The following is a 20,143-nucleotide window of genomic DNA, read 5'->3' on the forward strand; positions in this document are numbered from 1 at the left end:
ATTGGTTGATACTGTAAGAGTTCATCTGTTCAAGAAAAAGTGCGTGCTTGAAAGCATGACCGATGATAAGAGATAGAGAGAGCAAGAGGAGATGAAGAAGAGTCTCAAAAGTAAAAAGCTGGAAACCCCATGATGACTCCTTGAATTATGAGAGGGGGACAACCAGGTCTCTAAAAAAGCCAAGAAGAAAACTCTTAAAATATGACCCTCCAGTAATGTGCACACCTCAATCCCCGTTGTTCTGATCCAATTATTCCATATGACGAGATTCAACCAATCCAAGCTCTCCCTAGTGGCATAGATTTGTAGTCTTCTCACGATCTTAACATAAATTTAGTACAAATTCACGTGACAAAAATCCCCAACTTGAAAAGTCTTCATGCACTCCAAAGTCGTTTGATGATGAAGAACCATGTTGATCTCTCCTTGACGAAAACTCAAAAGTAGTGTCGCATCTCAAGCACATCAAGGTCACCACTCGTCTGCACCACAAGTTACCACACCAACCAATCCATGCATCGAGGCCATTCCAGGACACAAACAGCTGTTGAACAGGGCATTTTCACGGGTAGTAGGTGCTCCCTAACAAGGCGGAAGAGCATATAGCACCTGCTGCTGATCAGGATGGAAGGCTGATTGATGAGGGAGACAAGGTCTAGCTAGCTGGAGGGAGTCCTCTTTGAGTCGGCTTACCCCTCCTCCAGTTGTCCTGCCAAGGGGTAGACTAAGTTGGTCGTGATAGTGGACGGTACCAATCTGGGAGGGAGCAGTTACGGCCCTATGGGGAGGGACTCAAAGCATCTATAACAAGCCTCAATAGCCCCTTTTGTAACAGTATCAATCTTTCCCATCCCTTTAGCCCCCTCTGTTATTTTCTATGGGTTTACCATGAGCACAAAGTCTCCCTGGCACAACAGATCACCAGAGACATCAATGCTAAATTTAGATGCCAACTGCCAGTTGTGATTGAGGCACACATCCCATCTAGCTTGGAATCTATCTAGGCCTAAACAGCAAACAACCATATGCTTGCAGGTTGAAAACCCGACGCTCTTTGGCCAAAACTCAGAAGGGTGTTAAAATCTGTTTTCCATTTCAGCTCAACATGGCATAAACATTTTAAGAAATGTTTAAAGCACGATATGGGCTTGTATTGGCTAGTCACCTGGTGCTGACATGACATGACATGATCAAGAGCTATCACAAAACATCTTGAAGACTCGTAGATTACACTTGCAGACCGAGTGTTAAGATCAAGATGCTATCAATCCAAGCTACTAAACGGCACTTAAAACAAATTACACAACTCAGATCTACTATAGCTCATGTACAGAACTGTTTTGAGAAAATATTCATTTCGAAGATATTTCAAAAAAAGACTATAAATTGTAAGCAAGTCTTTCCAAAGCCCACGGTTCTTACTCCTCTACATATGTCTTTCTAAACCTGTAAGGCTTTCAGGCTAGTTAGAAGATTGCATACCAAAGTCACAACAAAACAAGGTGGTCAGCAGGAAATAAACCAGTTCTCCACCTGTCAAGCTGTCCAAGTCCAGCATACCTTGACTAACAAGTTTAAATCTTATTTTGCCATGATCTCCATAATCTACATGTACAATCCCTCAGGTACACCTTCCTTCTTCTTAAACATAACCTTCTCTTTGGCTTTCTTAAAATCAGTTTGTGTAACCTGTGATAGCACAATATCAACAAAATGGGTAAAGAGAAACTTAGCACCCTCTCTCTCTCTCTCTCTCTCTCTCTCTCTCTCTCTCTCTCTCGTTTCTTTCAGCCAGTCCCAAAGATGGAGACTTAGCTTTCAGGGAGTTTTCTGTAAGTCGCACGTTCAAGGTGGCGCCTTTGGATCAAGTGGATATTATTCTAGGCCACACATGGTTGTATGATCATGTGGGCGTGGTATACCACAAGGAGCACAGGTTGACTTTCCAGGATACTTCCGACAACTCCTCAGAGGTGACTGGGAGTCCTTACCATCTCACATAGGCCCTGTTGTACTTATATCAACCCTTCGCAGATAGACAGCACATTATGGACGAGCATGGACACTTGTTCAGTGCCGATTTGCTTGAGGAGTTACCTCCGACACAGCCCAAGGACCACCACATTAATCTCATTCCAAGTGCATAGCCCCCATCTCGTGCCCCATACCAGATGACTCGTCTCGAGATGACAAAGCTCAAGCAGCAGCCAGAGGAAATGTTAGCCAAAGGCTTGGTCAGTCGAAACTTCTCACCGTTTGGAGCTCCAGTCCTCTTGGTCAAGAAGGACGATGGGAGTATGCCTCTATGTGGGGACTACCAGGCGCTCAACAAGCTCAATGTCACAAACAAGTTCCCGCTGCCCCGCATTAATGACTTGTTGGATCAGCTCACAGGGGTGAAGTGGTTTAGCAAGCTAGATCTGAAATCCAGATACCATCAGGTTCGCATACATCCAGATGATATTCAGAAGACAGCTTTCTAGACTTCATTCGGTTTGTTCGAATTTCTTGTGATGTCATTTGGATTTACATATGCCCCGGCTACCTTCAACAGGATGATGTTCCAGATCTTCGAACCCTTTTTTTTCCCTTGGGAAAAAGACCTTTCTAACAGTTAACCAAAAAAAAAACAGCCATAATGGCTAAGTACAAACTCTGCTCCACTTGGGGAGCAAGAGTCAAGAAACATAAAAGGGGGAAGGATGCTCATCTCCTTGAGCTAGGAGGAGAAGGCTATCTCATATGATGGGGGGAGGGGAAAACAACCACACATCTCATCTGTAGTGCCAAGTGGGCTCACCACCACTGTCAGTGACAAAGGGACCCTGACGTCGGATCCTCAAGAAGGCCTCCCGGCACTTCCACACGTGGTCTTAACCACCCTAAAGCTTCCCCCATTGGCCACGGAGGGTATGAATGATATCAAGCCAAATGCTCTTGATGGACTCCGCTAGTGGGGTGCGGGTGCCTTCAATGGCTTCACTGCATCGAGCTCTCCAGATGTGCCATGCGGCAATACTACTGCAAATCTCCCATCTCTAGCAAGAACCTAGAGTCCAATGACCAATAGATAGGGCTAGGACTACCAGTGTAGAAATACGAAGGTGAGAGACCTGAAGGGCTAGTCCCCCACCACCCTCCTCGTATGCCATAACGGCCTCAGCCTCAGTGGTCCAAGCAACAGTGCCCCACGTAATAGTGTGGGAAGGGGCCTTGTATATAGTAAAGATGTGGAGGATCCGTTGCCGTACCTGCTGAACCTTCAGCCAATCCCAAAGACAACAATGTTGGGACTCTTGGGGATGGCCACACCTGGGACATAATGCTGACCTACCTCCAATAGTCAGACTCCTATGTGCCAGCTGCCACATAAAGAGAGTGGTGATCTTCTGCAGCCGAAAACTATCCCACAGCCTCTTCCAGAAATCAAAGAGAAGGTGAGGCGAGAGGCCCTAGGACTACTAGTGTCCTACTACTGCTAGAGTGCAATCAAACTCTGGCATTTGAAGCCTACGGCCCAGCCATGCAGTATATGCAAAAAAAGGGGTACTTGGAGTTTCCTCCCTATCCTTTCAATCATGCCATGTCCATTCCCCCAAGTTCCATCACTAGAGGCACGTGAGAGGCCAGCCCTCCCAAACCCACAAGCACTAGAGTCTCTCTCTCCCCACCTTGGCCAGTGGAGTGTCAATGTGCCACTCATGTGCATCGAAACCAATCACCCTCACTCTCTGCAAGGTGTTTCCCCTAAAATCCTCCAAGAGGGGAGTCTACCATGAGATCCAATAGAGAAGGTGAGTAAGGCGGAGCTCACATCCACGCCACAAACTGCCGAGCGTATATCATGCCTAGTGAACACTCCCTGCCACTACTGAAGGGGAGGAGGGTCCAAGATTGGGGCCAACCCACTCTGGAGGAATAGAAGAGTCGATGTCAAGGCTGAGTCTATCCCTACCGCCCGCAGATCTTGGTAGGGTCCCTCTCCTGGCCCTCTAGGGACAATAGTCTGAATGTAAGACAATCTCCAAGTGACCTATCGGACCCGTGTTCAAAGCTCCCCACGGTATGTGTGGGCGAGCCCCAAGCATGTGACCACTAGGCAAATGGACCAAGGGGTTCCAAATTATAGGCTGTCGGAGACGTTCCTCAGGCACTACTCAATCTGACTACTGAAGGGCCAGCCTGAGATAATCCCAAGCATGCAAGAGACTAGATGCAAATCCATTGTCAAATGATAGGCTAATGCCATGAGCCCACGTCTCCCTGAAAATCCATCTCGTGCTCTGAGGCCAAGGGCCTCCCAAAATCGAGATGCGGTCGAAGATCCTAGCAAAGAGGAAGTCCTTCCAAGGCTCGCCACCCCGAACAATCAACTTGCACAAGAGGCGGCTCTAAATGGAGGGGTCGGTGATGCCCAAGCCCCCTCCTGAATGATCACTCCCCATGCCACCTTAGCTCGGGCAAGCCTCCCATCCTTGCAAGCCCATAGAAAGTTGTGGATCAACCACTGAGCCTAGCCAATACAAGCCCCGGATAGGGCCTCGCAAGATGTACGACATGGTGGCAAGAAGAACCTAGTTCGCCACCACAAACTGGCCAATTAAAGAAAGCCTGGCTAAACTCCAATCTAACAGCTTCTTCCGAATGCTCCGAAGAAGAGGGGCTAGCTGCTACTCAAGGGAGGTATCAATGCCCACCTAGCATCCAAGATAACGAACTGGAGTGCGCCTCGGGACCCACTGGAAAGCCTCAACTCGACGCCAAGTTGGGGCGAGCGATGAGCCAACCCAACATCCGCACAACTTGTGCCAGTTGATCTACCCTCCAAATGCACGACACAAGATCTCTATCGCCTCGGCGAATCTCTAGAGGTTCCCCTCATCCCCAGACAAGTATGTTGCTGTGTCATCCGCGAACTCAGAATTAAGCAGCTCCTATTGCGTGCGGATTGGAAGACGCGATCTCCGAAGCCCGGTCTCCTGGGCAAAGAGAGAACTACTCATGGCCTCAGCTACAAACAAAAAGGGATAAGGTGCACCCTGCACTAGAGTGCTATGTGACACACTGGCTCTACATCAGTGCAACATGTATACAATAGGATTTTCCTTTTTTAGGAATATTTGTTGTATGAAGTGACCCCATTGTGAGCCCCTTCCTGCTCCTTTTGGCTAAGCGAACAACGTTGAAACCTCCACCTTCTCCTCTACACTGCCCCACATTGCCCTCTATGGTTGGCCTTGCCTCTCGGCTTGCTACGTCCCTTTCATAATAGAGCTACTACGTCCCTACTCTAGCGCATCTCTGGTTGCCTCGTGAAGCCACGAGGACTACCACCCTCTCTTCAGCTACGTTATTGGCTCACGTCGCTACTCCTTGCCACCATCACACCACAGCACCGCCTCCTCTACCTTGTTGCAGTGCCACCAAAGCTACGCTACCCTTGCTAAAGAGCAGCCCCAACAATAGTGCTAAGAACGAGAGTCTGCAGCCATCCTTTAACGTGAAAACTGTGTTTGACTTTGCCTTCACAAGAGATGTCGTCTAGCATACACAATAGAAGATGCATTGTCTTCACCTGATCTCACATCAGCAGATGACTGTCGACAGCTCTTGGCAGTATTTTCAGAGGACCAATGGCTACAAAATGAGAAAGGAGGGACCTCTAAATGACAATCCTCCTAAGGACAACCTCTGAGCATTCTGGGATGGAGACATATACAGAGCACTTGGATACCGACTTGTCCTCTAGTGTAATCTCCAAAAACTGATGCTCCATTTTGACTTGCTAAAAGCACACCCGCACACTCTTAAAAGAGGACAGCAGATCAGGTCAATGTACCACTCTAAATACAAATAATTTGCATGCACCAGCTCCCTGCAACTTGGACAAAGGAGACTACAGTACTAAAATGTGATCTGAACTTCATGAAAGTCTATCAGACATCAAATGCAAGCTTTCACAAGTACACTTTTGAAAATGTACCTTCATCCGTCGTTCTCTCAGAGCAAGTAGCCCTGACTCAGTGCAGATTGCTTTAATATCAGCTCCAGAAAATTCATCTTTGGTCATGACAAACTCTTCAAGGTTGACATCCTCAGCCAAAGTCATTCTCGAAGTATGTATCTGCAGAAAGATGCAGTCATTTGGGTTGCCTTACAAGGAATGCTATTACAGTATTATGAATGCCCCTTAAAACAGCGATTAAAAATATAATACTTGGAAAATGCGCCTTCTCGTTTTGATATCCGGCAGTGGGAATTCTATCTTTCTATCAATTCTGCCAGGTCGGAGAAGTGCCGGGTCGAGGCTTTCAATGCGATTGGTAGCCAAAATAACCTTCACATCTCCTCTTGAATCAAACCCATCAAGCTGATTCAGAAGCTCCAACATAGTGCGCTGAATCTCCCGCTCTCCACCTGAATGGGCATCATAGCTGGAAAAAAGATGCTAAACTTTGATTAGTCAGCCTTAAATAAGCCACAATACATATTTTATTATCATGCATACGCACATACATACATTACTTAAAATTATATAAATACACTACTTACACATAAATAATTTAACATTGCAAAATGCGTACATGCATAGATAATGCACACTTACATGCATGCATACACACATGCCATACAAATGTATCAATGTGTGCACACATACCATGATGCTGAAGTAGCAATAAGAAAGTAAACATACATACATAATGCATATGCATATATGTGTATGCATACATGCATACATACATACAAATAGAAAACATTGGCATACAAGAATTTTGAGCCAAGTTTACAATAATTATTCATAAACCAGAATAGGATACATACCGCTTTGTACCAACCGCATCGATTTCATCAATAAACACAATTGAAGGGGAAAGATCATCTGCCACTCTGAAAAGCTCTCTAACCAACTTTGGCCCATCTCCAAGGTATTTCTGAATAAGCTCACTACCAACAACACGCAAGAAGGTTGCCGATGTGGAATTTGCAACAGCCTGTCAAAGATAACAACAAAACAATCGTTATCTTTGGGTTAGTGCTAAATAGATGCATCTATATACACGCTTGAATGACACGAAAGTCAAAATATCACTTATGAGTCATGACAAACCAGTCTAGTGTCACCTTTCCTCACAAAGACCAAAACACTTTCTCTGTGACACCAACATCATTAAAGCATTATTAATGAAGGAAGATAAACAAAAGGTTATAACACACAACCACTCAGCTATGTAATAAAAAAAGTATATCCCGAACTTCGCAAGCATAAAAGTCGTGCAAACTTAAGGCCTGAAAGTCTACTCATAAAGCTTTACACTTCATAGTATGGACTCCCTGCCATGACATTCAATAATCATAGAGGCAAATTCGTGCATAGAGATATACCACTATCTCTTCAACAAAGATCAACGGTAGACTGACCCATAAATGGCCATCTCTAAGTTGGATTTAAAAAAGAGGTGATGTGTGGTACACAAGCAAAGGTTAGAGTAGATAAAGGCATCATTACTTAGGTCAGCCTAGGTTAGGAGCATATAAAGCATTTACAAACATTTATAGTAGAAGGCCAGGCCTATTTTATGGCCAGCATTTGGGCTTACACATGGGCATATATACCTAGATGAAGGAACATGCCCAAATTCACCTTATAAGAAAGTGCAATTTATAACCTCATGGTAGTCATCCACAAGACAATTAACCATCAACTCCATCATGCATACTATGGACTACATACTACGACATCCCCACTAACGGCATCAGTGCCCAATAGTGGGTGTAGAACTTGGTATCAATATATGCTCCCACACACACACACACCCCACGCACCCACACACAAACACATAAGAGCATACATTCATACAAAGGTCTATGTACTCAGTTTCTATCAAAGCTCCGACGATGCAGGGCAGACTCAGCCATAATGAAGCCTAGCACTAGGGATCATAACAAATAGAAAGAATTATTACAGCGAAAAGGTAGTTGATAGGGCATATGCACCACTAAAGATAGAAAGAATTAACACAATATCAACTGGCTGCAACTTGGACAAAAACTTCACAATGTGAAATTTGCATGTCTGCTAATACAGCATAAAGATATACCTAGATGAATCCAAGAACATGCCCAAATTCACCTTACATGTCACGTGCACCCATGCACTGTGGTACACGGTGACAAACTGGCTCATCAACAGTGCAAGAATCATGTACAAATGTAATACCTTTTAGGTTTACTTGTCGTATGCCGTGACCCCTTTGTGAGCCCAGTCCGAAACATGTCAAGCACGAGCTACGTAGGTCAGCCTCCCAGTGTCAAAGACAGTCCTCTTAACCCACTGTGGAGAATTCAGCAAGTATTCATCATTCAGGAGCATGTAGAGGTCAACCGTAGCATTAGTTGCATGATAGGCATATAGTTGCATCACATGTAGAAGGGGGCCAGCCCTAAGGCAGCCCAAGTGTTGGCTAGCCTTGCAAGGGGTAGTCAAGCTCCTTGACTTGCTTATTAGACCAGTCAACAGCCCTTCATGGGCTTGGGGACCCAGTCGGCCAGCAGCCCGACCAGACACACCAGCAGCCGACTCAGCGTTCAAGGCATTTAATGCCATTTTGTAGCAGTCGTGAGCAGTCCTGCAGGCCAACAACCTCTACACGCAGCCGACCAGCACCCACAGGCCATATAAAAAGGCAAGAGCAAATTTAGTCCGAAATATTCATTCAGAAATTCAGAGATCAACATCAGCACTCACGCGTGTATGCTTAGGCTCGTGCCTATGCATACCTTCAGCCTACTTGTGCTCTTAGTCCAAGGCAAAGAAGCTCAGTCTCTTCAGGAGTTTGCAACACACCTTCCCTCAGTCTCAGGACGGTGTATTACTCTCGAAGATAGCTTCACAGACGCCTAAAGCTTATGCACAGTTCTGCCCAGCGTCCGGTTGCTTTGTCCTTGCGTTTGGTGCCCAGCCAGTCAATTTGTCTGATCAATCTTGTGGACACAATTCAGCTTGTTTAGAGTTCTCTAGAAGAAGAAATAAAGCAAATACTCCTGCTTGCAAGGGGGGGGGGGGGGGGGGGGGGGGGCTTCAATGGGTAATTCGGGACCCGGTGTCGACTCTTCTACACCTATTTTCAGTTTCATGTATGTTGTTTTAAAGGATTGCTAAACTCACTAAACTCAAGTTTAAAGAAAAGGCCCCATTGTTTCACACAATCCTAGCTCAACGCATGCTACATTACACATGGGCAGCCCATGGGGCCACCAAAAAGGGCCTTGGTGCCTAGTCGGCCAGCTCTAGGCAGCCCCTTGGTGCCTAGCCGGCCAGCTCTAGGCAGCCCCAAATCTACTAGTCGGCCAGTATTGGCAGTATGGGACAGCCAGTTGAGGTTGATAAGAAGCAGTTGGCCAGCAGCTTTTACAAGCGCATCACATGTGAAGGCGCCAGGAATTAAATGACCATCTTCAGCAAGTCATGAGCATTTTAGACCTAGCTACAACAACATGAATCCACCAACCAGCAGAAAAACCCATATATAAGCAACCCCTCAGTCCATAGAAAAATTCATCTCATTTTTCATCCAATTCAGTCATAGATTAGTGCAGAAGTATGTGTGCTTGAGACTTATGTCTTGTGCATACATCATTCTCAGCCAAGCTTCAAAGTTCGTCTTCAACTTGTTTGATGGTTCAGACGTTTGGTCAACATCATCCTTGCGTTTGGCATTCTCCGTCATCATTCTCAATAAGTTTTCCACATTGTAACAGAAGTTCTCTGAAGTCAAAAACCAAATACTACTGCTTGCAAGAGGGGGCCCTTAAGTGGGTAGATTGGAACCCAATCCGGTGTCATCTCTGCATTCTCTCTCTCTTCAGCTCTATCTCCTGTGAATAAAAATTAAAGTGGATTGCTTCATGCTCACTAACATAAAGGTATAAAAAATGTCTTGTTGTGCGTTACACAATCATACCAATTGCATCTTACATTGGTATCAAACCTTTTGGGTGTCCTCATAACACAAGTATGCGTAAACTCTTGGTGAGGGAACATCATGAGGTTCCTTATGCATTTCATCCCAGTATCAACAAGACCTATTGATTACTGACAACTTCCTGTTATTGACCTCTCAAATGAAGCAAGATGTTATAAAGTTTGTTACAACATGTTTCTCTTGTCAGCAACTAAAAGCCAATAGACAAGCTCCAGCTAATCTTCTGCGACCACTTCCCGTGCCAAATGGACGTTGGAAAAGTACCAATATGGATTTCATTACATCTTTATCTCGTTCTTCAAAAGGTAATACACAGATAATGGTGGTGGTTGACAGATTTTCCAAAATGGCACATTTTTTACCGTACAAGAAGACAACTCAAGCTCCGGTTGCTTCATTATTTCTTTAGTATTTTTTTAAGATACATGGATTGACAAAGTCTATTATTTCAAATCAAGATCCGAAGTTTACAAGACATTTATGGACTTCACTTTACAAGTCACCTAGCACAAATTTGTTGTTCAGTTCATCATATCATCCAGATATAGATGGCCAGACTGAAAGAGTTAATCAAATTCTTGAAGAGCTCCTCCAACATTATATTCAGTCTCACTTAGCATCTTGGGAGATATTATCTACCATTTACAAAATTTGCTTACAACAATTCTCATCATACAACAATTGATATGAGTCCTTTTCAAGCCGCTTATGGTTATACACTAATTGAGTAATCCAGCTTTGTTCTTCAACACAAGGTGGCATTAGCGGATCAGTTAGTTCTTCTTCAAGTTCGAGTTCAAGAACAATATCAACAAGTAGCTAACCGACGTCGCCAGCATGATGAGTTCAAAGAAGATGATATGGTTCTTTTGTTCATGGCTCCTCATCAATATAAAACAATGAAATAAATTTTTCCAAAGTTACGACTACGTTACTTGGTCCTTTTCAGATTATCAAGAAAAATTCTCCTTTGAGTTATAAGTTGGATTTACCACCTTCATATGAGAAAAAATTCATCCGACTTTTCACATATCATGGATCAAGAAATTTGTACAAGAAAATTCTTATTTACCGACGTTTTAGATTATGCTCCAAAGATCCAAGATGAACATAAAATTTTGATTCCAAAGAAGATTCTTGATGTTCAACAGAAAGAAACTCGACAGAAGATTATTACAAAATTCTTCGTACAATGGAAAGATTTGGATGATTCAACTCGGCAAAGTGATGAAGATCATCCCACCCTCTGCTACAGTAGTTATATGACATCCTGATCTATTAGCATGTATCGATGAGGTCTATCTAGACAAATTTTTGGTATCTACTATTCTCACAGCTCTACTGGATTCATACTAGGATTTGATTGTCTATATACACTTCGACTCATGATGATGAGTAGTCCTAATGTCCTTACTTTTCATGAGTTGGTTGCAACGCTCTTGCAAGAAGAGCAATCTCAGTAAAACCGAACTACTGTGTGTGTGGGAGATCAGGCATTTATTGCCAATCAAAAGAGTAAAGACAAAGCCTTTTCTCAAGGCGAAGTGAAAGGCAGAATCAGCCCGGTCTTCTAGAAAGGATGACATGAAGGGAGGTGATAAGCTTAAGAAGAAAGACAAATGCAACTACTGTCGTCGCGAGCCACACAATTACATCAATGAATGTAGAAAAAGGCTAGAGAAGAAGAAGACGAAGAAAGAGTTAAGCATGGCTGTGGCTGATGCATCAACACCAAGTGCTGAAAAGAAGGAGTCGGCGAACTATGCACACGATGATTGGGCATTCATTGTGCACAATCCATCTCTCCATGAGACTTGCTTGAGATGGCTGAGAAGCACATGAAGATCCCTACTCTCCCCACGTTCCCGGTGGATCGACACTTGCTTGTTGTAGTTTATTGCACCTTATAAGACAAGAGTTGGTGTCAAAGTTACCAAAGCTCGAGGCCCCCATCAAACATGTATGTGAGGGGTGCATTTTGGGAAAGATGAAACGGGCATCATTTCCGAAAAATGGATTAGTTAGGACTATCCAAACATTACAACTTATACATAGTGATGTATGTGATCCCATGAGGACACCATCGATCCGGGGATATCTCTACTTTATGACTTTTATTAATGACTACTCCACGCACATCTGGGTGTATCCGTTGAAGACAAAGTCAAAGGTTTTTACATGCTTTCAACACTTTCTTTCTATGGCTGAAAATGTGTCATGATGTAAAGTTGACACTCATCGTACACATCGAGGAGGGGAGAATATGTCAAAGGAGTTTCATGTATATATGGTAGAAAGAGGCATAAAACATCAATGCACAGTGCCTTATACAGTGTGGTTGAGACGAAGAACAGTTCTCTCATGGAGGTGACTGAAACTCGCGAGAGTGCCCAGGTGACTAAGGCCTTTGACACACTTGTTGATACCATCAATGCATATTAAAACATTTAAACATGGCCACAGCCTTAACACATATCCATCATCACTTTGCATAAAACATAAAAGCTGGACAAAACGTCCACAAATGCTAAAAACGGACCTTGCACATGTGACACTGCATAGAGGCCGGAATGGACCGACCCCTCCCTTGGAGTATTTTATTACCCAAGGAGAATAATATCATGTACAAGCTTTGAGGGCCTTACTCTCCCCACAGGGGATGCCGGATTATCCATATACAAATGCCATAACACAGCCCAACACGAGGCAACCAAGCCAGAACACAGGCTGTAGAAATACCGAGCCAACAATATAATCCATATACCTCCATGTGGGTATTGATTCTTCCCCAAAAACCACGGGTCTTCATGTAATAAAGCCAGTACAACAAGTACAACTCTCCATTCAGTCGGTACAACAAGTACAATTGCTGGTACAACAAGTACAAGAGCTGGTACAGCCGAAACAATGGCTAGTACAACAAGTACAAGGGCTGGTATAGCCAGTACAATGGCTGGTACAACTGGCATAGTGGCTAGTACAAGCAAGTACAACAAGAACAAGGACTGGTACAGCCAATACAATGGCTGGTACAATAGATACAGCAAGAACAAATGCTCGTACAATTGATACAGTGGCTGGTACACGCAAGTATAACAAGTACAAGGACTGGTACAGCCAATACAGTGGCTAGTATAGTAGGTACAAGGACTGGTACAACAAGTACAATGGCTAGAAATCATAATAAATGATTAAATACCCTTGCCTTCAGTATTTCTTCGTGATGGAAGCCTCCAAAACAGTCCCCAACAACCGGTATTCTTCTTGGGCAGCCTTCAAGAGAGAGAGAAAGAGAGTAGTCATCATTAGGACAGCCTGTAACGGTGGTAGAGGCTAGTGTGCAGCAAGAGAGCCTCCATTAATGAAGAGAGAGAGGGCTCCAATTTCTAGATTTGGGCCTCCCATGAGCTAAAATGGCAAGAGAAGACTACAATGACAAGTGGAGAGCCACACAATAACTGAAGTGACAAGTGTGAGGCCACTTGTCTCACTTTGATCCACTTTCTAACAAGTGTCAGGCCACTTGTCTCACTTTGGTCCACTTTCTTTCCACATGTCCCAATCTAAGAGATGGGTCTTTCGATAAACTTTCTCTCTAAAAATATCCCAACTGGTAGACATTCTGTCATAGGCACTTTGCCAACTCTTGGTATCTGCTCAATTCGAGATGTAATGACGCCATGGTTAGTTAGTACGAAAGGTGCGATACGGTACGGTACAATAAAATACGGTACTAATTGGTACCTTAAAATTTTTTGAGGTACGGTACGATATTAGTACGTTTTTTAAAAAAAATACTTCCTAAACTTAAAAATTGTAGACAAGAAGTTACAAAATAGTAGAACCATGAACATAATGTCATCATGCCATTAGAGTACAAAATTGCTACAAAAGGATAGGCCAAAAACTCATGGCATGGGCTCACTATAGAGCTCCATGAAGATTGCCTCCTCCTCATCAGGCAATATGATCGCTTGCCTAATATGGCAATGGCAAGTGCACACGCTCCTGACAAACAGCTCCCTATAGGCTGCAAAGCGCGATGAATGGCTCTCTAGAAGACTGAAACCCAAAAAATAATAATAATAATTTTTTAAAAAAAATCATTCCGTACGGTACGGCAGGTGCGTACGGTTTCGGCCGTACGACGTACGGAACCAACGATGGATGACGCGAACAGAATTTCCATCGGAGTCGGGCCAAAATAGCAACTCTCCTAAATTTTAGGAGTGTGGTCCTTTGTATTCCAAGATAATCCCCCATTCCCAAAGCTTGTACTTTCCAAATATTTAGACATCCTGGAGTCCACCAGACCCCATTCATACTGGAAAATGTCCAAGCTGGTGACAGTGACACGTTGCATGGTTAAAGACCAAGATTTGCCTCATGTTTTTTGGTTGGAGGTAGTTATGTGTGCCACTTATGTGCTAAATAGATGCCCCAATAAGGCCAAGCAGAAAATTACCCCTTATGAAGCTTGGAATGGCAAGAAGCCATCTGTGGCTCATTTACGTGTTTTGGCTGTCTTGCTTATGCTCTTGTGCCTGAGCAACAACACAATAGGTTCGATAATAAGGCGGTAAAATGTATTTTTGTGGAATACGGCTCAGAAAGCAAAGGATATAAGACTCTACCATCTAATGCATTGGAAACTGTTGCACTTGAATTGGGTGTCAAACCAAGCGAGATGGCGCCCTCTTTTCTCATTGATCAAGGTGATGTGATGGAGGGAAAAAGAGAGTGAGCTTATGTTCAAAAGGCCACCTCGTCCAACCCTCTTGGAGCCGTTTCCGCAAAGCTGAAATCTACAATTCAACAAGAGAGAGAAGAGGTGACAGTAACCAGCCAAACTCTCGTAAATCAGGTACTCTTTTCAGTAAAAGAGTGCGGACAGCTTATTGGGCATCCTCTCCACTTATGGGAGAGGCGGCTCCTGTTGACGTGGCCCAATGGCCACCCACTATCCATTTGGAAAAGCTTATCCTCTCCCTCCCTTCAAGGAAAAGACTTCATGAGGAAGAAAAAGGGAGCAATTTTGAGCATTACCAATCCACAGACATACCTTTTCGCATGGTTTCTTGCTTCTCCAACTCTTGGAACAGCCGGCAAATGAGTGTCCAGCCCTTGGGAGTCCTTTTCAACTGCTTTCCCTTGGACATGTAGATGCTGGAAATGCTTTGGAGCATTTCTATCGCCGACAATTTGATCAAAAGTTGATTTTTTCTCTCATAACCAGAAAATTCGGCAGTAAGGGCTTTCACAAATTCTCTCTACCTACTCTTCATCCATGTGCTTGACCATTAAGGTCTTCTATGGCTCAGCCTAGCACACACATGCTTGCATATGGATGCCGGTGGAGCATAGCTGCTTGTGGCAAGACACTAGGGATTGGGGAGTGAGGTTCTTCACGAGACAAAAGCTGTGGAATCAACCTCTACTTCAATAAAACATGTTTGCAAATGTTTTCATGTCGCATGCGGAAGCTTTGGGGGAGATCGGTAACCTCAATGCTCAGAAAAACAGCACACTTGTCACGACGAAATTTACGCACAAACCTGAATGTAGATGTGCAAAAAAAAAAGAGAAATGAAACGATATATTAACATCTCTAAGAGGCCATAGTGGCCTATGAGACCAAAACTAAGAGTACATTTGAAGTTGGTGTCTCATCAAAGAGAACAACTAAATGAGACTAAAAAGTACAATAAACTGATTGTCCTACAGTTATAAGAGCAGAATTGTAAGACTCCGAGATGATACTGAGTAGAAAATACTGGAAAATACTGAAAAATGTATATCAGGTAGATCCATGTATGCTGATCAGTTGAAGTGTTGCCCTCTCCTTAGATCAAGTATCTCCGCCATGGGGCTGTCTAGAATGGAGAGGTCGTAGAAGCAAGGTAGGCGCCTCCGATGCCGAGCAATAATGGCTCTGATCTGGCGATGCTGAGGATGTCGTGGTCGGGATCCCGGTGGGCGTGGCCGACAAGCACAACATAAGATAACTGCTCTATCAGTGGTGACTCCCTGGGAGCGTGGTCGGTGCCCTGATGGCCCAATGGAGGAGGTATCAGGAGGTGTGTGGGCTGGGTTGCTGGTGCTGGTGCTGGTGCCGAAGAAATCTGTCAGGGTCCTCTGTCTAGGTACATCATGGCTCGGCCTCCAGTCTGCCAAGAGGGTCTCTCTGTGTCTCCTCAGCTCAAGTAGAAACAATCCCAAGCATCTCTGATCTTTAAACTCCATGACCCTGCGTAACGGCCCAAAAGCCTCTCGGAAGAGGCAGTGATACCTCCCTCGGATCTCATAGTAGACTGTACATCAGCAAATGTAGTGTTCCTCTATCTCTACCTCCTGGTAGCATAGCTGACAAATGCGGTCATCCACGATCTGACGCACATATCGCCCTGTCTCAATCTGCAGCTAGTGTGATGAGGTCCGGATCTGTTCAATGGCACAACGTATCCCATGTGATAGGTGTACATCCATGTACGCCGGGCAGGTGATAAAATCATCCGGTGAGAGGTGTAGAAAATGAGCCATTTTCGTGCCCAAGGGCTCAAGGGGACTAGTCCATGTCCTCTCTGTGTCCACTCTGATGATATCCATCCTGATCACCCGGTTTTGCTCTGAGCGAGTGAGATCCAAAAATGGACAATCCAGACTGTACTGAAAGGGTGGTAGTACCTCTATCCGCAAACCATGTAGGTCAAACCATGATCTCGTCTGAGCGTACCAACAATAAGTATCTGCATCTTCTGCCAACTGTATGGATGAGGTCAATGCCAAACGGGAGTACCTTTGCTGAGGGAGCTTCCATAGCCACTGTAAAAAGGTAACTGCCTAGAATAGGGCCTCGGTTACTACTGATGGGGCACCCAGCTCAGCCCAAACAATCTTAGGTGGTACTGATGATTTGCTCCGAATCATGCGAGCAATCATCATAATCAGTGGTCTCTCAATTTGCCTCCATCCCTCATCTGTCCCTCTCTGAGATCTGTGATAGAAAGAAAGAAAGAAAGAAAGCTATACTAATGTCTACTAGAGGCCGAACTCGACCTATGAGACAAATCAATGTACAACTGTCAATGTCTTCTGGATGTCCAAAAAAAAAAGGACAAAATGAACATGAAATAAAGTATGAAAGTACTGAGCTAGTGGGGGGGTGTGATGGATGGAGCACTACTGCTAGAGGCTCAGTATGCAACCTATATGCGTAGGGTATACAAGAATGCAATGCAGATCTGTCTAGCTCCAACCAATACCATAATGGGGGTGTAATATGTGATACATAGGCGATGGCGAGGCAAAAATACCTCGGAGCATGATCTCCGAGTGTGAGTGTGAGTGTAAGTGAGCTAGCCGCTCTTGGATATGGTGCTGATGTCAAGCCCATATCTCTGTGATCTCCCTCTGATGTAGTCTAGGAGTCTGGTAGCCTGGTGCTCTCGGTCTCCGTCTGGCTCGGAGGTCCACAGTGCGCTGAAGTGTAACCCCCTCCTGTGTCAAGGTAGGCACTGGGATAGATCTCTAGAAGAAATCAGTGAGCTGGAGCTGTCGCCCACCTCTCCCTGTGGTATGAGTCTGTATCAGTGTCTCTATGCGGCGTTGTGTCTCTAACAAGAACTGGCCAAATCTGCACTGGTCTGCGGACTCCATGATCTGGCGGAGTGAGGGATGTCCACTGAAGATGGTGGTGTATCTCTCTCTAATGACACTATATGCTCTGCATCTGCATACATAATGTTCCTCACTCTCAACCTCCTCCTGGCATAGTCTGCATATCCTCTGTGCTCTGGGGATCCGTGCTGCCCTACCTGCCTCAATCTCAAGCTGGTGTGATGACACTTTGAGCTGGCCAATCGCCACTCGGGCCTGTGAGGTATATACACATCCATGTATCCAGGTCTCTGTATGTAACCCCCTCCTGTGTCAGGGTAGAGAGAGAGGGAGAGGGAGAAGAGGACACAGTATTGGGTCCCGAATACCCTCTGTAGGACCCCCACCACGAATGGTGTATTTGCTTTTATTAGAATGATGCAAAACTGAAATAAAAGACTGAACCTGAACCTTCTTGGCTGAGATAGATCTCTGCCCTTGACCTTCAATCCTTCACCCCTTCTGCGTTAGCTTGTCCTTGGCTGTCCTGGCCCTTTGATCAGCTTCAGCACTTAGTGAATTATGAGATGAATGGACTGAAATATGCAATGGGTATTTATACCCCTCTAGGATGCGAGTCGGCTGGAATAAAACCAGTCGGCTGACTGAAAAATACCCACAACTAGAAAATCAGCATTAAATGCTAGAAAACCTGCGCATCACCTAAATGGGCTGCTGGCCATCAGGCGCCTCTGTTTCTGGCTGCTGGGCAGCCTGTGTGGGCTGCCCCACACCTGGCCTACAGTCCTCTACGGCTGTGTACCCTGTTGGCTACCTGTCCAAGAGCCCTAGGGCTGTCCTACAGCCCTTCCATGGCCATCCCATGGCTAGTGCGCACAACCAAGGCCTTCCTGGCCCCTATGGGGGTGATTCTACACCTCCCCCATGCCCATATCTGTCCTTGGGGTAGCCCTATGGGCTAGCCCCTTTCCTATATGCAAACCCTAACTGTCTACACAGTGATCTGGCATCCAGTATCATACCAAATACACAGGACGACTGACATCATTCTAGAGGGAGACTCACAGCGCGGACTGGTACTGTTTAATGTGTAGGACAATGCACACCTGACCTTGGACGCATGTGCAGGACAATGCACATCTGACCTCGGACAACTCGGATGGAACCCTAGCTGACTTGTCCCGACCGAACTCACATGGGACCAGTTTTCTATCCCAGGTCCTGTACCTTCTCTACAAATATGTCTACATGGCATCCAAGTGCAGGATGCACGTGACATTTCATTGCATGGATGTCATTGGAAATCTAGCATGTGATGCCCATGAAGCTTGTGTCTTGAGAAATCCTTGATAATACAAACATATTAGAAGAGGGGTCGGCCCTTTTCGGCCCTAAATTACAGCATTGCTATCTCATTTGGTTGTGTCATTTCATCTTGTTTAATAGTATTGATAGTTGAAGTGTGTGACAAGATTGTGCTAAGCCCTACTTTGGGCAATTACAATCTATCCAACCTATGCAACCTACCCAAACTCCTACTCGAACTGCTCAGACTTTTGCCACCTACCCAAAGCGCTACTTTGCTGCTCTGGCCTACACACACTGCCTGCATTGCTGCCCAGCTTGCACATGTTGCCCTACATCTATAGAAAACAATAAAGTGAAGGCTATGGTGGATCATGGAGAAAGATGGCTATGGATGTGAGAGAGAGAGAGAGAGAGAGAGAGAGAGAGAGAGAGAGAGAGAGAGAGAAAGTTATATTAACGTCTACAGAAGACCCCAAGGGCCTATGAGACCAAAAGTAATACAATGGTACCGTGGATATACTAAGCCATGGAAAAGAGAGAGAGAGAGAGAGAGAGAGAGAGAGAGAGAGAGAACACGACTCAAAACTAGACTGGCAAAATGATTCAAATGTTTTCTTGATTATCATTGAGAAGAGTGCCTTTAAATAGCCTCCATACATGCTGCTAATATAGCTTCACATTTGTGATCAGGTGAGCGATTAGGTGTGAGTGGGTGGCTCCATGATTCTCTCCACGTTTTTTCCTAAATCAACTTCTTGATTCTAGCAGAGGTAGATGCCCCTTTGACTTTTGCCTTGTGGTTACTTTCTAGATTTTATCCTCTCTCTTTTATAAGAGTGTGTGCACATGCCTTTATGCTTTTATACTTGGGTAAGGCTTATTCTCCAACAGCAACGCTGCCCCCACTATCCACGTAGGCCGCCCTTGGCCAAAAGTTGGCAAATCAGAGTCTTTTTCGGGTGACCATGCCCTATTCAACATGTTGCCTGATAGATACAAAGGCTGATCCTAGACCAACTCAGCCGACCTACATAGCCAGCCCCTTATGGGTTGGCTTTGGGCCATAGCCCTAGCCGAACCTGCCTTCCTCGTGGCTAGTCCACACCCGCCTGCTTTACCATGGCTACTCTTTGGCCACCTACTATTGCAGGTCACCTACAAGCCACCCAGTTCGCCCTCTCTGTTGCCTCTTTATGGGCGCCCTTTGTTGCACACAAGATCGCCCATCACCCGGA

The 20,143-nt window shown here is 45.0% G+C and overlaps 1 protein-coding gene across 1 annotated transcript in view; it reads right to left on the reverse strand.

Annotated features, from left to right (window-relative positions):
- Positions 1-1,338: 1,338 nt before the first annotated feature.
- The window catches only part of LOC147623016 (26S proteasome regulatory subunit 4 homolog A-like), a 54,607-nt gene continuing 35,802 nt past the window's right edge, over positions 1,339-20,143 (reverse strand). The window contains exons 3-6 of the mRNA XM_086821031.1: positions 6,823-6,992; positions 6,218-6,434; positions 5,984-6,124; positions 1,339-1,689 (exon numbers count right to left, since the gene is read on the reverse strand). Coding sequence (XP_086677157.1) covers positions 1,606-1,689; positions 5,984-6,124; positions 6,218-6,434; positions 6,823-6,992 — 612 coding nt within the window. The 3' untranslated portion in view covers positions 1,339-1,605. The remainder of the gene's footprint in view (positions 1,690-5,983; positions 6,125-6,217; positions 6,435-6,822; positions 6,993-20,143) is intronic.

Source organism: Cibotium barometz, chromosome 27 (assembly GCF_041138505.1).
Source record: "Cibotium barometz isolate CiBa-2024 chromosome 27, ASM4113850v1, whole genome shotgun sequence".
Lineage (NCBI taxonomy): Eukaryota > Viridiplantae > Streptophyta > Polypodiopsida > Cyatheales > Cibotiaceae > Cibotium > Cibotium barometz.